The sequence below is a fragment of the Pseudorasbora parva genome, chromosome 10 (assembly GCF_024679245.1).
Source record: "Pseudorasbora parva isolate DD20220531a chromosome 10, ASM2467924v1, whole genome shotgun sequence".
Lineage (NCBI taxonomy): Eukaryota > Metazoa > Chordata > Actinopteri > Cypriniformes > Gobionidae > Pseudorasbora > Pseudorasbora parva.
Genome location: NC_090181.1, coordinates 23,378,361 through 23,392,745, shown reverse-complemented (window position 1 = coordinate 23,392,745; position 14,385 = coordinate 23,378,361). Strand labels below are relative to the sequence as shown.

The 14,385-nt window shown below is 38.8% G+C and overlaps 1 protein-coding gene across 1 annotated transcript in view; it reads left to right on the top strand.

Moving 5' to 3' along the window:
* birc6 (baculoviral IAP repeat containing 6) overlaps positions 1–14,385 on the top strand; it is a 138,609-nt gene that overhangs the window by 82,801 nt on the left and 41,423 nt on the right. Inside the window, exons 64-66 of the mRNA XM_067455590.1 lie at positions 5–222; positions 5,839–6,003; positions 6,095–6,260. Coding sequence (XP_067311691.1) covers positions 5–222; positions 5,839–6,003; positions 6,095–6,260 — 549 coding nt within the window. The remainder of the gene's footprint in view (positions 1–4; positions 223–5,838; positions 6,004–6,094; positions 6,261–14,385) is intronic.

Below are 14,385 nucleotides of genomic sequence, written 5' to 3'. Positions count from 1 at the left end.
CAAGGTCACATCCTGCAGTCTCCCTCTGCTAACGTTCTACCCACGTTGCCCTTCCACGTGCTCCGGTCCTTGTTTAGCTCGACTCCTCTCACCACAGATGATGGGCTGTTGTTGAGACGCATGGCTCTGGAGATCGGTGCCATCCACCTCATCTTGGCCTGCCTGTCCGCCCTCAGCCATCATGCTCCCAGAGTACCCAGTGGCAGTGCCAACTCCAGTGAGGTCGGTGTTAACTCACACACATTTGTGTCATTCAGTTCACATTGTCAAATTGTCATGGTTGTGCCAGGGAATTTAAAGGGGAAGTAATAAAAATTCGGTATGAATTCTGTTTCCCTTTAGAACTCAAAAGGAGAAATTCAAAAAACTTTCACTACCATTCAAAAGTTATTTTTTTATGTTTTTGAAAGAATTCTCTAATGCTCATCAAGGCTGCACTTATTTGATCAAAACTACTGTTAAAAACAGTAATATTGTGTATTAAAATAAAAAAGTTAAAACTACACTGTGTAACTTTTTTAGTTTATTCTTAGCTAAAAACTCTTAGTTCTTTCAAAAATATATGTGCTCATTAATGTATATTTACTTCTTTCAAGTATTCTCGTAAGTTTATAATATGCCATTGAAAATACATACAGGTGAGGGGTTCGAATGCCGGTCGCCATGTTGTTCCTCCATCTTGAAAGTACATTAGCCAAAGAGGGACATACCCGTAAATTCAAGCTTCGTCTTTCGCGTTTTAACACTCGATGGCACCGTGTCGAATGTGAAGAGGGGGATTGCCATGTTAATCTTGGACTAAATCAACCACCGTAGGAGTTAAAACGAAATCAGAATTGAGAGGAACAGAAACTTGTTTTCAGTGGAAACCATATTCAGTGGATGGTCACATACCTTTACACCACTAGATGGGGGAAAATATCACACAGTGTAGCTTTAAATAAAATGTGAAAAGCTACATTTTCGTCACATGATCCTTCAGAAATCATGCTAATTTATTGATCAAAAACATTTATTATTATTACACTTTTGTGCTGCTTAATACTTTTTGTGGAAACTGTGAATTGAAATTGCAAACAAACAGAATTCATTTGAAATAGAAATCTTTTTTAACATTCTAAGTCTTAACTGTTCCTTCTGATTAATTTTAATTCCTCCTTTATAAATAAAAATATTCATTAATTTCAACAACAACAAAAAAACATACTGACCCCAAACCTCTAAACAATTGTGTAGGAGCTTTAATCTTTATGTTTTAATAATTAAATTCAAATTTTTTAAGCCAATGTGTGATTTTATGTGAGAGGAACAGACAGCAATTAAGTTTGAAAATCTTCTTCTTAAAGGGGTCATATAATGCCATTTTTGTACACGTTAATATGATTCTTTAGTGTCTAATTGAAAAGTTTGTAATATACTTTAATTAAAAATTATCCTTAGTATCATAAGAGAAAACAAATTTTACCTGGTCAAAAACAGCTCTGTTTTCAGCAAGCCATTTCAGTGCATACGGCTGATAATGATAATGAGCTTTGCTCACCCCGCCCATCTGTTCTGTGGGGCGTTTTGACACAACACACGTGAAGTGTTGCCCTTGAACACAGTTGCATATATTTTGGAGAAAGAATGGCAACGGGAGTCTTAAAGGACATGAGGACACTACGTATCAATTTGAACCCGGAACAAAATGACAACCTGGCGAGCTGGACGTTTCTGAATGGTTGTTTAACGTAATGTCACTGTTCTATCTTTGTATGTTCTGGCAGGGTAACGTTAGCGTAGTGAGATACGAATGCTATGTGTTTACTGATGTATAAATTGGTTCATTGATAGATTGATGTTACAGCTAATGGTAATGAAAAACCTTTTTTCTGTAAATGTAGGCTTGTCAGTGATGCATAATGCTATCTATGCAGTGTTAGGTACAACTGTCAGGGCTGAAGCACTGACATTAGGTCACCACAGGAATGTGTTAACAGACACTGTTATAAACCATCTACAAAAGAAAGCTTAGTGTAGTGTTACCACGTTAACTTTATCACCAGCGTACATAGTTTGTAATAACACAATAACCATAACGCGTTGTTCATTATAAACGTGGGATTATGAATTTAATTGAGAACGTCATACATAGAAAGCATGCCGTGATGTAACTTACCCTGTAAACTTTAGCCGCATTTATCGTGAAGCATGCACGCATTTCAAACGTTACACTCACTTCTTCTGGAGGTTGCAGCAGAAACACGAATAGTACGTACCGATCCTTTTTCAGGAATAGCTTCTTAGCAGAACCTGCTTTATACTGACCTTTATACTGCTTATAAAGCAATCTGGTGGAAATGAAAGCAATGACGTTGATTGGGGTAATATTCACTTTTGAAAACAAAACTCAGCCACTGCGTCTTCAGCGGTTTGGATATAGGAACATCGGGATGACTGCTGTGTTCATTATTACACCCAAGAACAGAACACCACAATCGCTTAGACGCCATTCTGCTCCAGCGTATCAACAATGGCGGACTGTGATGACAGAGCTCGCTCAGGGCGGGTCTGAGTTGAAACGCTGCTGTCAATCAACAGTCGTGGGAGGGGCATCCAAATGTGTGGAGAACAAGGAAAACATATAAGGAGATAAAAAAAAAAGCACTGGATTGATTTTTATCATTATAGGATGGGTGTGTACAGGCACTGCCAACACACATTTCCATAAAATCAACTTGTAAAAGTACACGTAACATTATATGACCCTTTTTAAACTGTACGAGAGAAATAGTAATTTGTGGTTTCATAGTTATTTCTTTATTAATCATTCTTTTGAGTTACATTTTTTTTTTTATTGAATCATTTCACAGAACCGATCTGAAAAATTCATTCACAGTCTGATCTGTTTAAATGATCTAGACTAAAGTTATTAGTGGACTTCAGAGAAAAGAAAGATTTTTAAAAAATTACCGTTTTAACTTTTTTATTCAGGTCATTTGTGTGTGTGTGAGACACTCCTGTGAAGACTTTAATGGAGATATTTTTGTCTCTGAGAAATGCCATTTTATTAATGACTGTGGTAGCCACTCTTTACAGACTGCTGAAGGGCTCTTTATTCAGAGCCCTTGTCTTAATGAGGAGAGGTGTATGTGTGTGTGAGAGAGAGGGAGAGGGAACATCGGCTCATTCAGGTGTAGTGTAGCCCCATTAAAAAAGACTGTATAGAGAGGATTCGGACAGCTCTTTAAGTCATTACATGATTATGAGAAGTTTCACTCGACTGAAATGAAAGTGTCTTTACAAAGGACAACTGCAGCACAAACATAATGAGAAAATAATGAAAAAAACGACCATCATCATAATCAGACCCCCAATATCAAAGCAAATGTCTTTCATAAAAATATTCTGCCCTTACAGACAGGTTTCATAAAAATAAAATAAAAAGTAATTCCAACGTTTAACTCTTCCCGGGCAGCGTTTAAAAAAATAAAATAAAAAAAGTTGCCTATCACTGCCAGGGTTTTTGATTTTCATCTAAATGTAATAGCCCATAGAATATTTAGTTTAATCATTATATCAAAAGAAAGAGCTGAGTTTTCCCCCCCCCAAAAAAAAAAAAACTTTTATTCTATTCATGCATTTCTTTTTTATCAACACTTGATGGGGAGGTTTCATTAAAAAATCAACATTTTGAACAAAAAGCTGAGAAAATCTAGTCTGACAAGCCAGACCCACATCAAGATGTTTGGTCTGGAAACTCACCATTGACAGGGCTCAATCCGAGGGGCGGGATAAACGGTTGTCTTTCAAACTCCCTCTGCACGGCGTGCACGCAATTGGATATCGCTATAACCAGCCAGAGCAACGAAGGTGAAGCAGAGCTAGTTGATAGATTAAACATTCGCCGTATCTGGTCGGCAAAACTCCGAACACATCTTCCCTTTTTAAGAATGACTTCAGTGCCGTTCTTTTCGCCGAGAAAAGCTTAACTCCAAGTCGCGGTCAAAGCTGATTCGAAAGACCGCCGTTCGCCTGTTTCTGTGTTTACTAGAAGCACGCGCAACTCGGCCGACATTGTTAAGCCCCGCCCAACGACTCTATACACAATGTGATTGGTGCGACCAGAGTTTGCCGTTTACAGCTCAGAAGTGAACTGAGAGTTGCTTGACGACACTCGCGGCAAATTAGATTTGCTGCCGCTAGGGTGCGTCTAGATTTCTAGGCTAGAGAAAATCATGTTTTTGTCAAAAACTACTTCCAGATCAGATTCAGAGCGATGATCAAACTCAGATGGAGTAGATTGAGTCCGTCAACACCCCTAATGCTTACACAGTCCTGTAGCTCGTCCTGGGTCCACATTTCATTCAGTAACAAAATTTGATGTTTAATGTTGATGATCATGTTATTTTACATATGCATCTGTTTACATATGATGCCTCACATGTTTTGATCAGGAGATTCAATACTCATATAGAAGATGCGTAATAGCGGCCCTTAGCGTCAAAGAAAATTCTGTGTTTGGCCTGGAAGCGTTTACTAACAAATGACAGAAAATTTTGCATTTGGCAGGGAAAGAGTTAAGGGGGAAAAAGCGCATAAACGATAGTCAGCGCAGGGCGGTGTGTCTGTGTTTGTGTGGATTTATAGTTTGGTGAGGGGTGGGTTCAGGGTTGAGAATTTGAACGGTAGCCAGTGGCCTGTCAGAATCATAATGGGTGTCCTTGGGGCAGCAGAAGTATTGGCAGAGCAAATATTAAACCAGCTCGCTCTCAGCCGAGGAAGAGCACTGCGGTCAACATGCATTTATTCTGCTCTTTCTTTCATTCATTCTCCTATTTGTCCCTCCATCTGTCTTATCACTACAGATCTTCAAACTATTTTAAAACTGTTTATGCAGTTTCAAGTTCAGTCTGCAACTATTTCCCTATCTTCCTCTGCTCCTTCGACCCAAAATAAAGTACAAACTATGCAGTGACAGCTAGTTATGAAAGTGTTTCATTGTAAGAAATGCTCCGGTTTTCTTTTTAACCATGCTACTACCCTATTGTTTAGCTGATGCACAGCTTCTGATCTCATTGTTTCCTCTCATAATGTTGTGACATGCTGTCAGTCTTTAGAGAAAGCAGTACATTTCAGCAGGACGTCAAGTCTGGAACGATCAACATCAAACGCCCGAGCTAGGACTAGGAAACGCATCCTTTCCTTTCTTTCTGTCTGTCTCATTTTGAGGAAATTAGTACTTTTATTCAGCAAGGATGCGTTACTTTGATCAAAAGTGACAGCAAAGATGCTTAAATGTTACAAAAGTTTTCTATCTAAATAAAAACAATCTGTTCTTTTGAACTTTTTGTTTAAGAATCTTGAAAAAAAGTAAGTAGCACAGCTATTTGCAACACTTAAAAAATCTTAAGACATGCTTCTTGAACATCAAATCAGCATGTTAGAATGATTTCTGAAGAATTATGTGACACTGAAGACTGGAGGTAGTGGCTGCTGAAATTTGGAATAAATAAAAAGGAATAAATTATATTTTAAAATGTATTCAAATAGAAAAAAGTTTTAGTTAGTTATTAGTGAACATAAGAGGGCACTTTCAAAACATTAAATGTTTTGCCGACTCGAAAGGTTTTAACAAAATTGTGAAAATTATTGGCAAAAGGTGACATGTAAAAGTCTTAGAGACAGTAGCATGAACTTCCTGTTTAATTTGTGCTATCAGACACTATCTTTAATGTAAAACTAAATTTTGGCTTTATTGGTGAATAACCCTGAGAGGTATGGTTGAGTTATTGGTTGTGTGTGAAACAATTGAAGTTGGAGTTTTGGATTGGAGTTGAGTGTGTGTTTGTTCTCCAGCCGCAGGTTTCCAGCGGGCATGTCGGTGGAACCACAGAGGAACAGCAGCTGTACTGGGCCAAAGGAACAGGCTTTGGGACAGGCTCCACTGCGTCAGGCTGGGATGTTGAGCAGGCTCTGACCAAACAACGTCTAGAGGAGGAGCACGTCACCTGCCTTTTACAGGTGTGTGTGTGGGGGTGTGGAAATATTGCAAGTGAGATTTCGATTTTACGCCTGTCAAGATGTGTAATGGTACTTTCTGCGTCTCTGTCAGGTTTTGGCAAGCTATATCAACCCATCGGGCTGCATGGGATCTGGTGAGACCCTCTCGGGAGAGGTCAGAGGTCACAGCAGCTCACTGCTGCCATCTGTCCTGCAGGAACTGCTCAGCCAGTCCTGTCTCATTCCCGCCATGTCTTCATACTTGCGCAATGACTCAGGTAGGACAAGTGCCACACTTGGGATGCTACTTTGTGCGTTAAGTGAACACAGTTTTTAATGTGGTTGAAGAAGATTTTGAACATGACTAAGTTAAATTTGTGTGTGTGCCTGAGAGAAAGACATGCTATACGTTCCACCTCATGCCTTGTTGTGTACGGAGACAGCAGATGGAGCCCCTGTCTCTCCTGAGCTATCTCTCTCTCTCTTTCTGTCAACCATGTTTTTGTTCTCAGAAGTTAAAGGGATGGTCTAACCATTTAAACATCCTCATGTTGTTCCAAACCTGTGTTTTGGATTAATTCTTTTTTTATACTGAGGTGGTTGAGCCCCAAAATTACAACAACAACAAACAAAAAAAACAGCTAAACTAATTAAATTAAAACTACAATATTCATGAGCCAAGAAGCGATATCTGATTCATTACTGAATCGTTCATTTAAATCGAATGTTTTTAATGAATCTCTTGGTCCAGCTCACAAAACTGTGTCGAACTGATTAGGTTCTCGAGTTCGACTCAATGATTCGGCTGCAAAACTGCTGAATTGAAGGGTGTAAAGCTCAGTGCATAACAGCCTGTTTATCACATTAAATGCTGGAATACACTTCATTGATTTCCTAGATTTTTTCCCCGATTTGCAGTCTTGAGTAGTCAATGCTAGTTGCCAAAATTCCTGGTCTTCAGATTTGAAGAGTTGACAGATTTCAGAGAATTGCTTGGTGTATGATGTTTGTGTCAGACTGTTTGATATTTTGAGCTGATTTTAGAAAGTAAGTGGTTAAATAATGTATATTCGTCAGTACACGCCAAGCTTTTTTTGCGATGTTACCGCCCGTCATGTGCTCAGATACATTTCATACAAAAGAAGCAAGTTCAAACCCAGGCACGCAAGTGGATAATGTGGTAACATAAACTAATATACCTTAATGTGCTGACTAATGTGGACTAACTTTTATGTGAGGAAATTTGTTTATAATAGGCTATTAGGTTTGAACTTATTGGTCTTGTGCTGCCTATTGATTTGGAAAAAAATGTCTATAATGGCTAGTGTTGCTCAAGTGAACACATAAAGGGTAACTAAACCCTAAACCAACTTTTTTTATTTAATGATCTGCAAGACTGGGGCTTTATTAATGCTGTTTATTGACTAGAGTAAATATTTTGACATTTGGGTATAAAGTGTTTTAATTCTATAATATATGGTGTAAAAACGTCTTAGTGCTGCCAACTTAAGGTTGAACGGTGGCTACTGCAGTTGAATTTTCCTATTGGACGTTGTGGTGCTTCGTGACGTAGGATGGTACTTCCAACGGCTCACTATCTACGCCCCTGGCACGAGCTCACCACGCCCTGAGTTTTCCCGTGATCACATGATGAGAACGGCTTCAGTCCAGTATGAGCGTTCATGTTAAATGAAGTAGAAACATTATGAATGAAACTTTCTCTTCACTTGCTTTCAACATCCTAATGAAGAAAATACAGATAAGTAATGCAGTTGTAAGTACATGTTAAGCTTTTCTTCTGATATTTTTGCCGCCCGTCATGTCTACAGATAATTTTCATACTTCAGACGATTTCAGACAAACCCTGACACGCAAATGGTTGCCGTGGTAATGAACAACAAATCCGTAACGTGCTAGACTGCTGACGTATGTAGTCTAACTTTTCTTTAATGCATGAGGAATATTTAATATGAGGAAATCTGTTGTAATAAGCTATTAGGTTTGAACTTATTGGTCCTGAGCTTTTTTAGTGGCATTCAGTATAAGGATATGGCTGTTCAGTGTTCATAGATTAGTTAGTGATCTCATTCTCTCTTGCTGCTGCTTCGCTAGCATGAATGAATGAACGCATCGTCGGCATCGGGAGTTAAAACAGTTTGAGCCAGCGGCTCGATTGATAAGGCTCCGTGTCTACAGACATTTCACCCTCCTCCACTTCAGGTGAAGGTGGTGGAGAAAAGTCCTCTACTTTGGATGACTGCTCTGTTGCAAAACTACTGTCCTCACTCCAGTCACAATCCATCTTTGCGAGTCTGACAATTGTCAAACAAGTTGTCACTACGGGTCTCAGGTGCAACCCCCCCCTCCCCCCGCCCCCCGGCACGCATTTTTTCCATAGACAGTACAAGAAATGGACAGAGCTATCCCATTGCCTTCTACGGCGTTAAGTGATGTCAGTATAGGAGCACTCACTTCCTGATGGCTGAGCGAACTGCGCAGGCTCAGACTGAGCTTGACGACGTAGATGTGACGTGAGCCTCCTGTCTGACAGCTGTAGGTCTTCTAGTAGTTGTAGAAAGGGAAAGCTGAATCACGTTGTTTAAATATTTTCTCCCGTTGCTTTTGGCTCACTATTGGCTTCTCCCCATTCTTCCCCCTTGACTTTATCAGACTTTGTCTCCACGTCCCCCTGACTGTCTCATAGACAGTAAAAGATTGCCTGCGAGCGTCGTCTCAGGTCTATACGGTAATTTCTCAACTGTGCGACAGAGTCGCTTTGGTTATGACGCAATAGTTAGCCTATTTTTACAAAAACAGCTTCTACAGGCCGATAGTGTAAGATACAAGGTAACGGAGCCTTTTATGCATTGTCGTGTTTCTTTAGAAATAAACAATGGACAAATGGAGTCTTTAAACGTCTCAGATGTAAAGTTATTCACTGTCAAAGTGACTCAAAAATGAATGGGAGTCAATGGGATGCTAACAGCAGGTGATGGCTTGGTTAGCAATGGCAGCCCCTAGGGGTGGAACGCTTTCCGAGTGCTAGATTACCCCCTTGATTTTTTTGATGCTTCAAGAGATTCTAATTAACCAACTGATGTCACATATGGACTACTTTGATGATGTTTTTATTCCCTTTCTGGACATGGACAGTATAGTGTGCCTACACATCCATACGCTCTCGGAATAAATATAAATCTCTTAAACTGTGTTCTGAAGATGAAAGGAGTTTGATTTCATTTTTGGGTGAACTAACCCTTTAAGTTTAATATACAATGATCATAATGCTAGGCAAGCACATCATGCACCTGACCAATTTTAATGGCATTCAATATGGGATTTGACTGTTCATAGATGTAGTTAAAATGGTAAAACCACACATACCGTCCATAGTCCACATCCCTAGTATTGACCACCTTTACAATACATTTATGGTGTTTTGTGTCCTTTTTGAAGCTTCAAAATTCCAGTCCAATTCATTCTAATAAAAAAGTGACCACCAGTACAATATTCAAAAAGGTTTTATATTCCACGAATTAAAGAAAGTCATGTAGTTTTGGAATGACATGAATAAGTAAAATTACTGCTCCAACTGAAGCTGTACAGAATTAGTCATTTGTGTGATTGCAGAATTTGTTTTGGTACAAACAATTTTTTTGGCTAGCATGCCTTTTACGTAGAGGTAATTGACAAACAATAGTCGTTTTTTTTTTTTTTTTTTTTTGCTTGTAGTCTCTAGTTACTTTTTTTTTTTAATATAGCCAAAATATTGCCTGTAGTATCTCAGTTAATATGAACTCGTTAAACTGAGTATTTCCTTTTGTATTAAGAGCCATGAACAAACACTACTTTGTTGCTATAGAGAACCAGACAGCGGTGTGTGTTGGTGTTGTGTGATCACTGTGTGTGTGCGTGCACTGTGAGTGTTTATTTCTCTCCGGCTTAATTAAATAAGCGCCGATAAAACGATGAGTGTAGTAATTAGCTCCGGATATCAGCTGGAGGTTTCAACCCTACATTGGCATGGTGTATCTGACTCAAATCAACAAGAACAACACACACACACACAAACGTTTGCTCTCTAAACACGCACAACCAGCAGGGGGAGCAGCAGTTGGTCATTCTCGTGAACAACTGAGCCAATAAAAGATTACGAGAGAGAAACACGCACACAAAGAGTGTGTATTTTGTGCCCTGAGATCCTTAGTCGTCTCTGTGGCAGTGAAACAGGAAATGAGTGTCTCAGATCACCCCTGCTGTAATAACACCCCATCCACCTGATGAACGGGAGAGAGAAGAGATGAGAGGAGATGGACTGCTGCTTCCAAAAAGCATTAAGAAACAGCCAAGGGACAAATAACAAAGAGTACAAGATTATAGTATAGAGCTCTTTATGTATGTGGATGCCACGAGCACACTTATTTTCATTGAGGATGTGAGGTCTGGTCTGGCACACGCAGGTTCCAGCTGTCCAAACCCCTTTTTCTTCTGGCTCCCCACCCGGCACGTTCGTTTAATACCTTCTCTCAAACATTATTAAGCTGCATCCTTTCTGTTTCCCCAGAGGTATTATCAAACCCATTTCATTTCCCGACTCCCATCACTTCATCTGCATATTTTTACATAACTTTTTGCTAATCTGACGGTGCTGTTGATGAATATTACAAAAATTGTTTTGCGCTGCTTCTCGGTTGAAAATTCAAGAATTATGATTTACATTAAGATTTTGAGAGGAGATTTGGGCTGTACTATTATAATTTGGGGGGACAGGGATGTTGTAATTGTGTGAAATGAACCCTTTTCACTTGTGTTTGGAAAGTGAACGATAACAACGTAAACTATTTAAGATAACAGGATTTAAGAAAGCTTATTTTAGATCAGCCAGAAGAGAGAGGGGCAAATTTGCTGTCACTCCTATGTGAAGGTGATTGAAGAGTATATTAGGGATGCATGATTAGTTATGAAATTATATTAGAGATAATTGATTTTTTTTTGGTCTATAGTCACTTCTGTTCAGAAGTTTAGGGTGAGTAAGATATATATTTTTAAACAAATTAATAATTTTACATATGCATTAAATTGATCAAGTGACAGTTATAGTTTATAATATTACAAAAGATTTATTTTTAAAATAAATGCTGTTCTTTTCAACATTGATTTATTGTGCAGTGATTATACCAGGTTTGCGCTGTGGCTGAACTGAAATTATATCAGCTTAAAGGAAACTCTTTGGTCTATATAACATACATAATTTGAAAGAAATAAAATGATGCTGCCAAGTACACACTGCAAAGTTTCAGGAGTGACAACCTAATTAAAATGAGGGATTGAATCTGAAACTGATGTTTGACATAAAATCTGATGTCAAAATTAAGTTTTAAAGTGTACATTTTTTTTAAACATTTGAAACAATTGATTTTTGTTTGTTTTTATTTATTTAGACAAACTAGTATGTATAGTATGAAAAATATTGGATATTGGCCATCGGATAACTATAAGACACACTTAATCTTAGCACATCCCTAGTTCATATCTATTCGTTCGGAATGCTAGCTAGCTGATGAAAAAAACCCAAGAAAATGATACCCTCTCAGTCCTGGTATTATCAGTTTGTGTACAAAAGGTCAAGCTTTTGTGTTAATGCAGCTCTGTATGACATGCATTTCCTCTTCGACGTTGTGTTTATTTCCATTTATTTCATAGTCCCCCTGAAAGCTATTTTCATTACAGGGATATCACACTCGCCTACACACGGCACCCTTGACATATGCTGTAAGCTTGTGTAATGTTAGCGCGTGTTCGTGTGAAACAGTGCTGACGTGGTGCACTCATTAAGTAGGGAAGGTTTTTGAGGTGCTAGAGTCTTTTCCCTGTGTGTAAACAGAAATTATCACGGTGTTCTCTCGTTCCTCTCTTCTCCCACCCTCTCAACATGGCTCCCTGTCTATTCCAACACTATTTATATTCATCTCCTCACCATTGCTTAGTTTCAAAATCTGGTAGTCTGCCTACTGAAACATTTGAAGGCATAAAAATGTGCGCTTTTGAATGTTGAGGCTTTTGAAAAGGTAGACTAAGGATCTAATTATGCCTCTTAAAGGAACTGTATTTAAGAAATTTATTTCAATTAATCATAAAATGGCCCTGATATATCACTAGACATTAAGAAATCGTGTTAATTTCAAATACTTATATCATTGACAACAGTAGTCTGGCCAGGATATTGTCATTTAAAAGTTGTTGTTGCAGCCCTCAACTGATATTAATGTTGACATGTTGATGTTTTGGCCTGAAACGCCGCCCTCCACCTATCGGCCAATCACAAAGTCAGTAGTGTTTCGGCATCCGGGTTGCCAGATCTGCTCTAGTTACCACAGCTGCAGCTACAATGTTCCTGCTGGATCCTGGAGCCTTTCTGGCAACCTCGAGTCAAGGGGGAGGGGGAAAGGGGATAGTGATTGCAGTACCAGTTTTGGTCACAATCTTACATACACTTCCTTTAATTTCAGCTAAATTCAAAGGTTGCTGTTGCCTGTTCTTTACAGAGTAGGCAACCCCAGAAGGTATTGTGATGCACCCTCAAGAAAGAAAAAAAAGTTGGTGGGTGAGGCAATATAAATGTTGATCTATGTTTGTGTTAGTTGTGTAGTTTTATGCTTATTCGAGGATCACACTGTTAGTTTAGCAACTTTCTAATGTCAAACACTTGTCTCCCGACCAGAGTTGCACGATTAATCATTAAAAGATCGCAATCTCTATTCACAAACAGTTAAACACAGTATCTTTTCAACGCAGTATTGTTATTTCTGTTACAAATCTTTATATTATACAGAAGTACTTGGATAAAAGTTAATAGTTAGGATATACTGATGTCTACGGAAGTGATCAAAATAGGGCAAATCACCATTTGAAAGTAACTTGATGCTTCAAACAAAGATTGTATCAATTACATTGTTACACCCACTAGGTGGCGACAAGTGACTGTTAAAATGGATTTGTCATTGAATCATTCATTCAAGAGATTAATTCAGAAACGCTGAATCATCCACTTATGAAACAAGTGAAGTTTTTATAAGCGACTCATTGAATCATTCGTTTATATGCATTAAACTCTTTAAAGAGGGCATCAATTTACATTTGTTTAGAACCTCCAGTAAATAACATGTTATTTTGTTTAGTTGTCTGTTCAGAATCGTGGGAGAACCGTGGTCTTTGTTTGGGGGAAAAAACATTTAGATTCTCAATCTATCCAGAATCATGCAGCTCAACTCCAAAGTCAAGCATCAAGTCAAACATTTTTTGTGCGTGTGCATGTGTGCGAGCATGTCTCTGTGTTTATGTGCTTGCCTGTAAAGAGCAGAGATGTATAAAGCATTTGTGATTCATGCGCCTTTGACCACTGTGTCACGTGTAACCTCACACAGGGGGCTTGCACAGGATTGTTGACCCTAGGACACACACATCCCCCTGCATTACTCCTCAAAAGCTGTATCTGAACTGAATCATAAGTTCCTTATTCATACGTGTATGTCAGAAGGCCATGCCCATTAAAAAGCTGGAAGTGCTTGCTTTATTTGAGGTTTTTGTTAAGCTCTTAGGATTGGCAAAGGAACCTAGGCGCCTCTTGCAGGTGTAGAGGGTTTAATTTAATCTGAAAGAGGGTTTAAACTGATTTTAAAGCTGATGTAGATGGTTTACTCTGAGCACGTATACATGAACAGTTATAATTGAGCTACAGTCTTTATCGGCATTTCCAAGTTTATGTGACATAATGCAATTAAATGCACGCCACCTCTATCTTTTGGTGAAATGTAGTCTGATTAATGTGTACATGCGGGAGAAAAACTGAGCTACAATCATATTAGCTATGTCTGATAGTCTTACTATTCTGGCACAACAAAACTGAATGGTTCGATATCAGTCAGATTAAGCTTTTACATTACATTTAAAAAGACCAATTATTGTTTTAGTCAACTGAAATGTAACACTTAAAGTGCATGTAAATGGACTTACTTTCCTAAAGAACTGTTTTAAAGAGTTCACACTGATCTGAGTGCAGGTAGAGGGGTTTTACTCTGGTCTGAGAGCTGGTTTACAAAGAGCCATTGTAATGGGGATTTGTATTTGATGATAAGCCCTGCAGGTACATGCTGATTTACAGCACAGTCCTTTATTACAGCAGTGCCCTGTGGCTTTGGAATTTACAGAGGGACCTGAGACTAAGCGTAAAGCCCCGATAACATTGCCAAAGGCTGATCTTTCTGAGCACATTTAGGGTGTGATGTATAGTAACACACTGAGATAGAGGGCAAACACACTCAAAAAAATCAATCACATGCACACATTTTCCTCTGTATTTGATTTGTTTGGGGGGTTGGGGTGTAAGTCGGAGGCTGTTTAGGG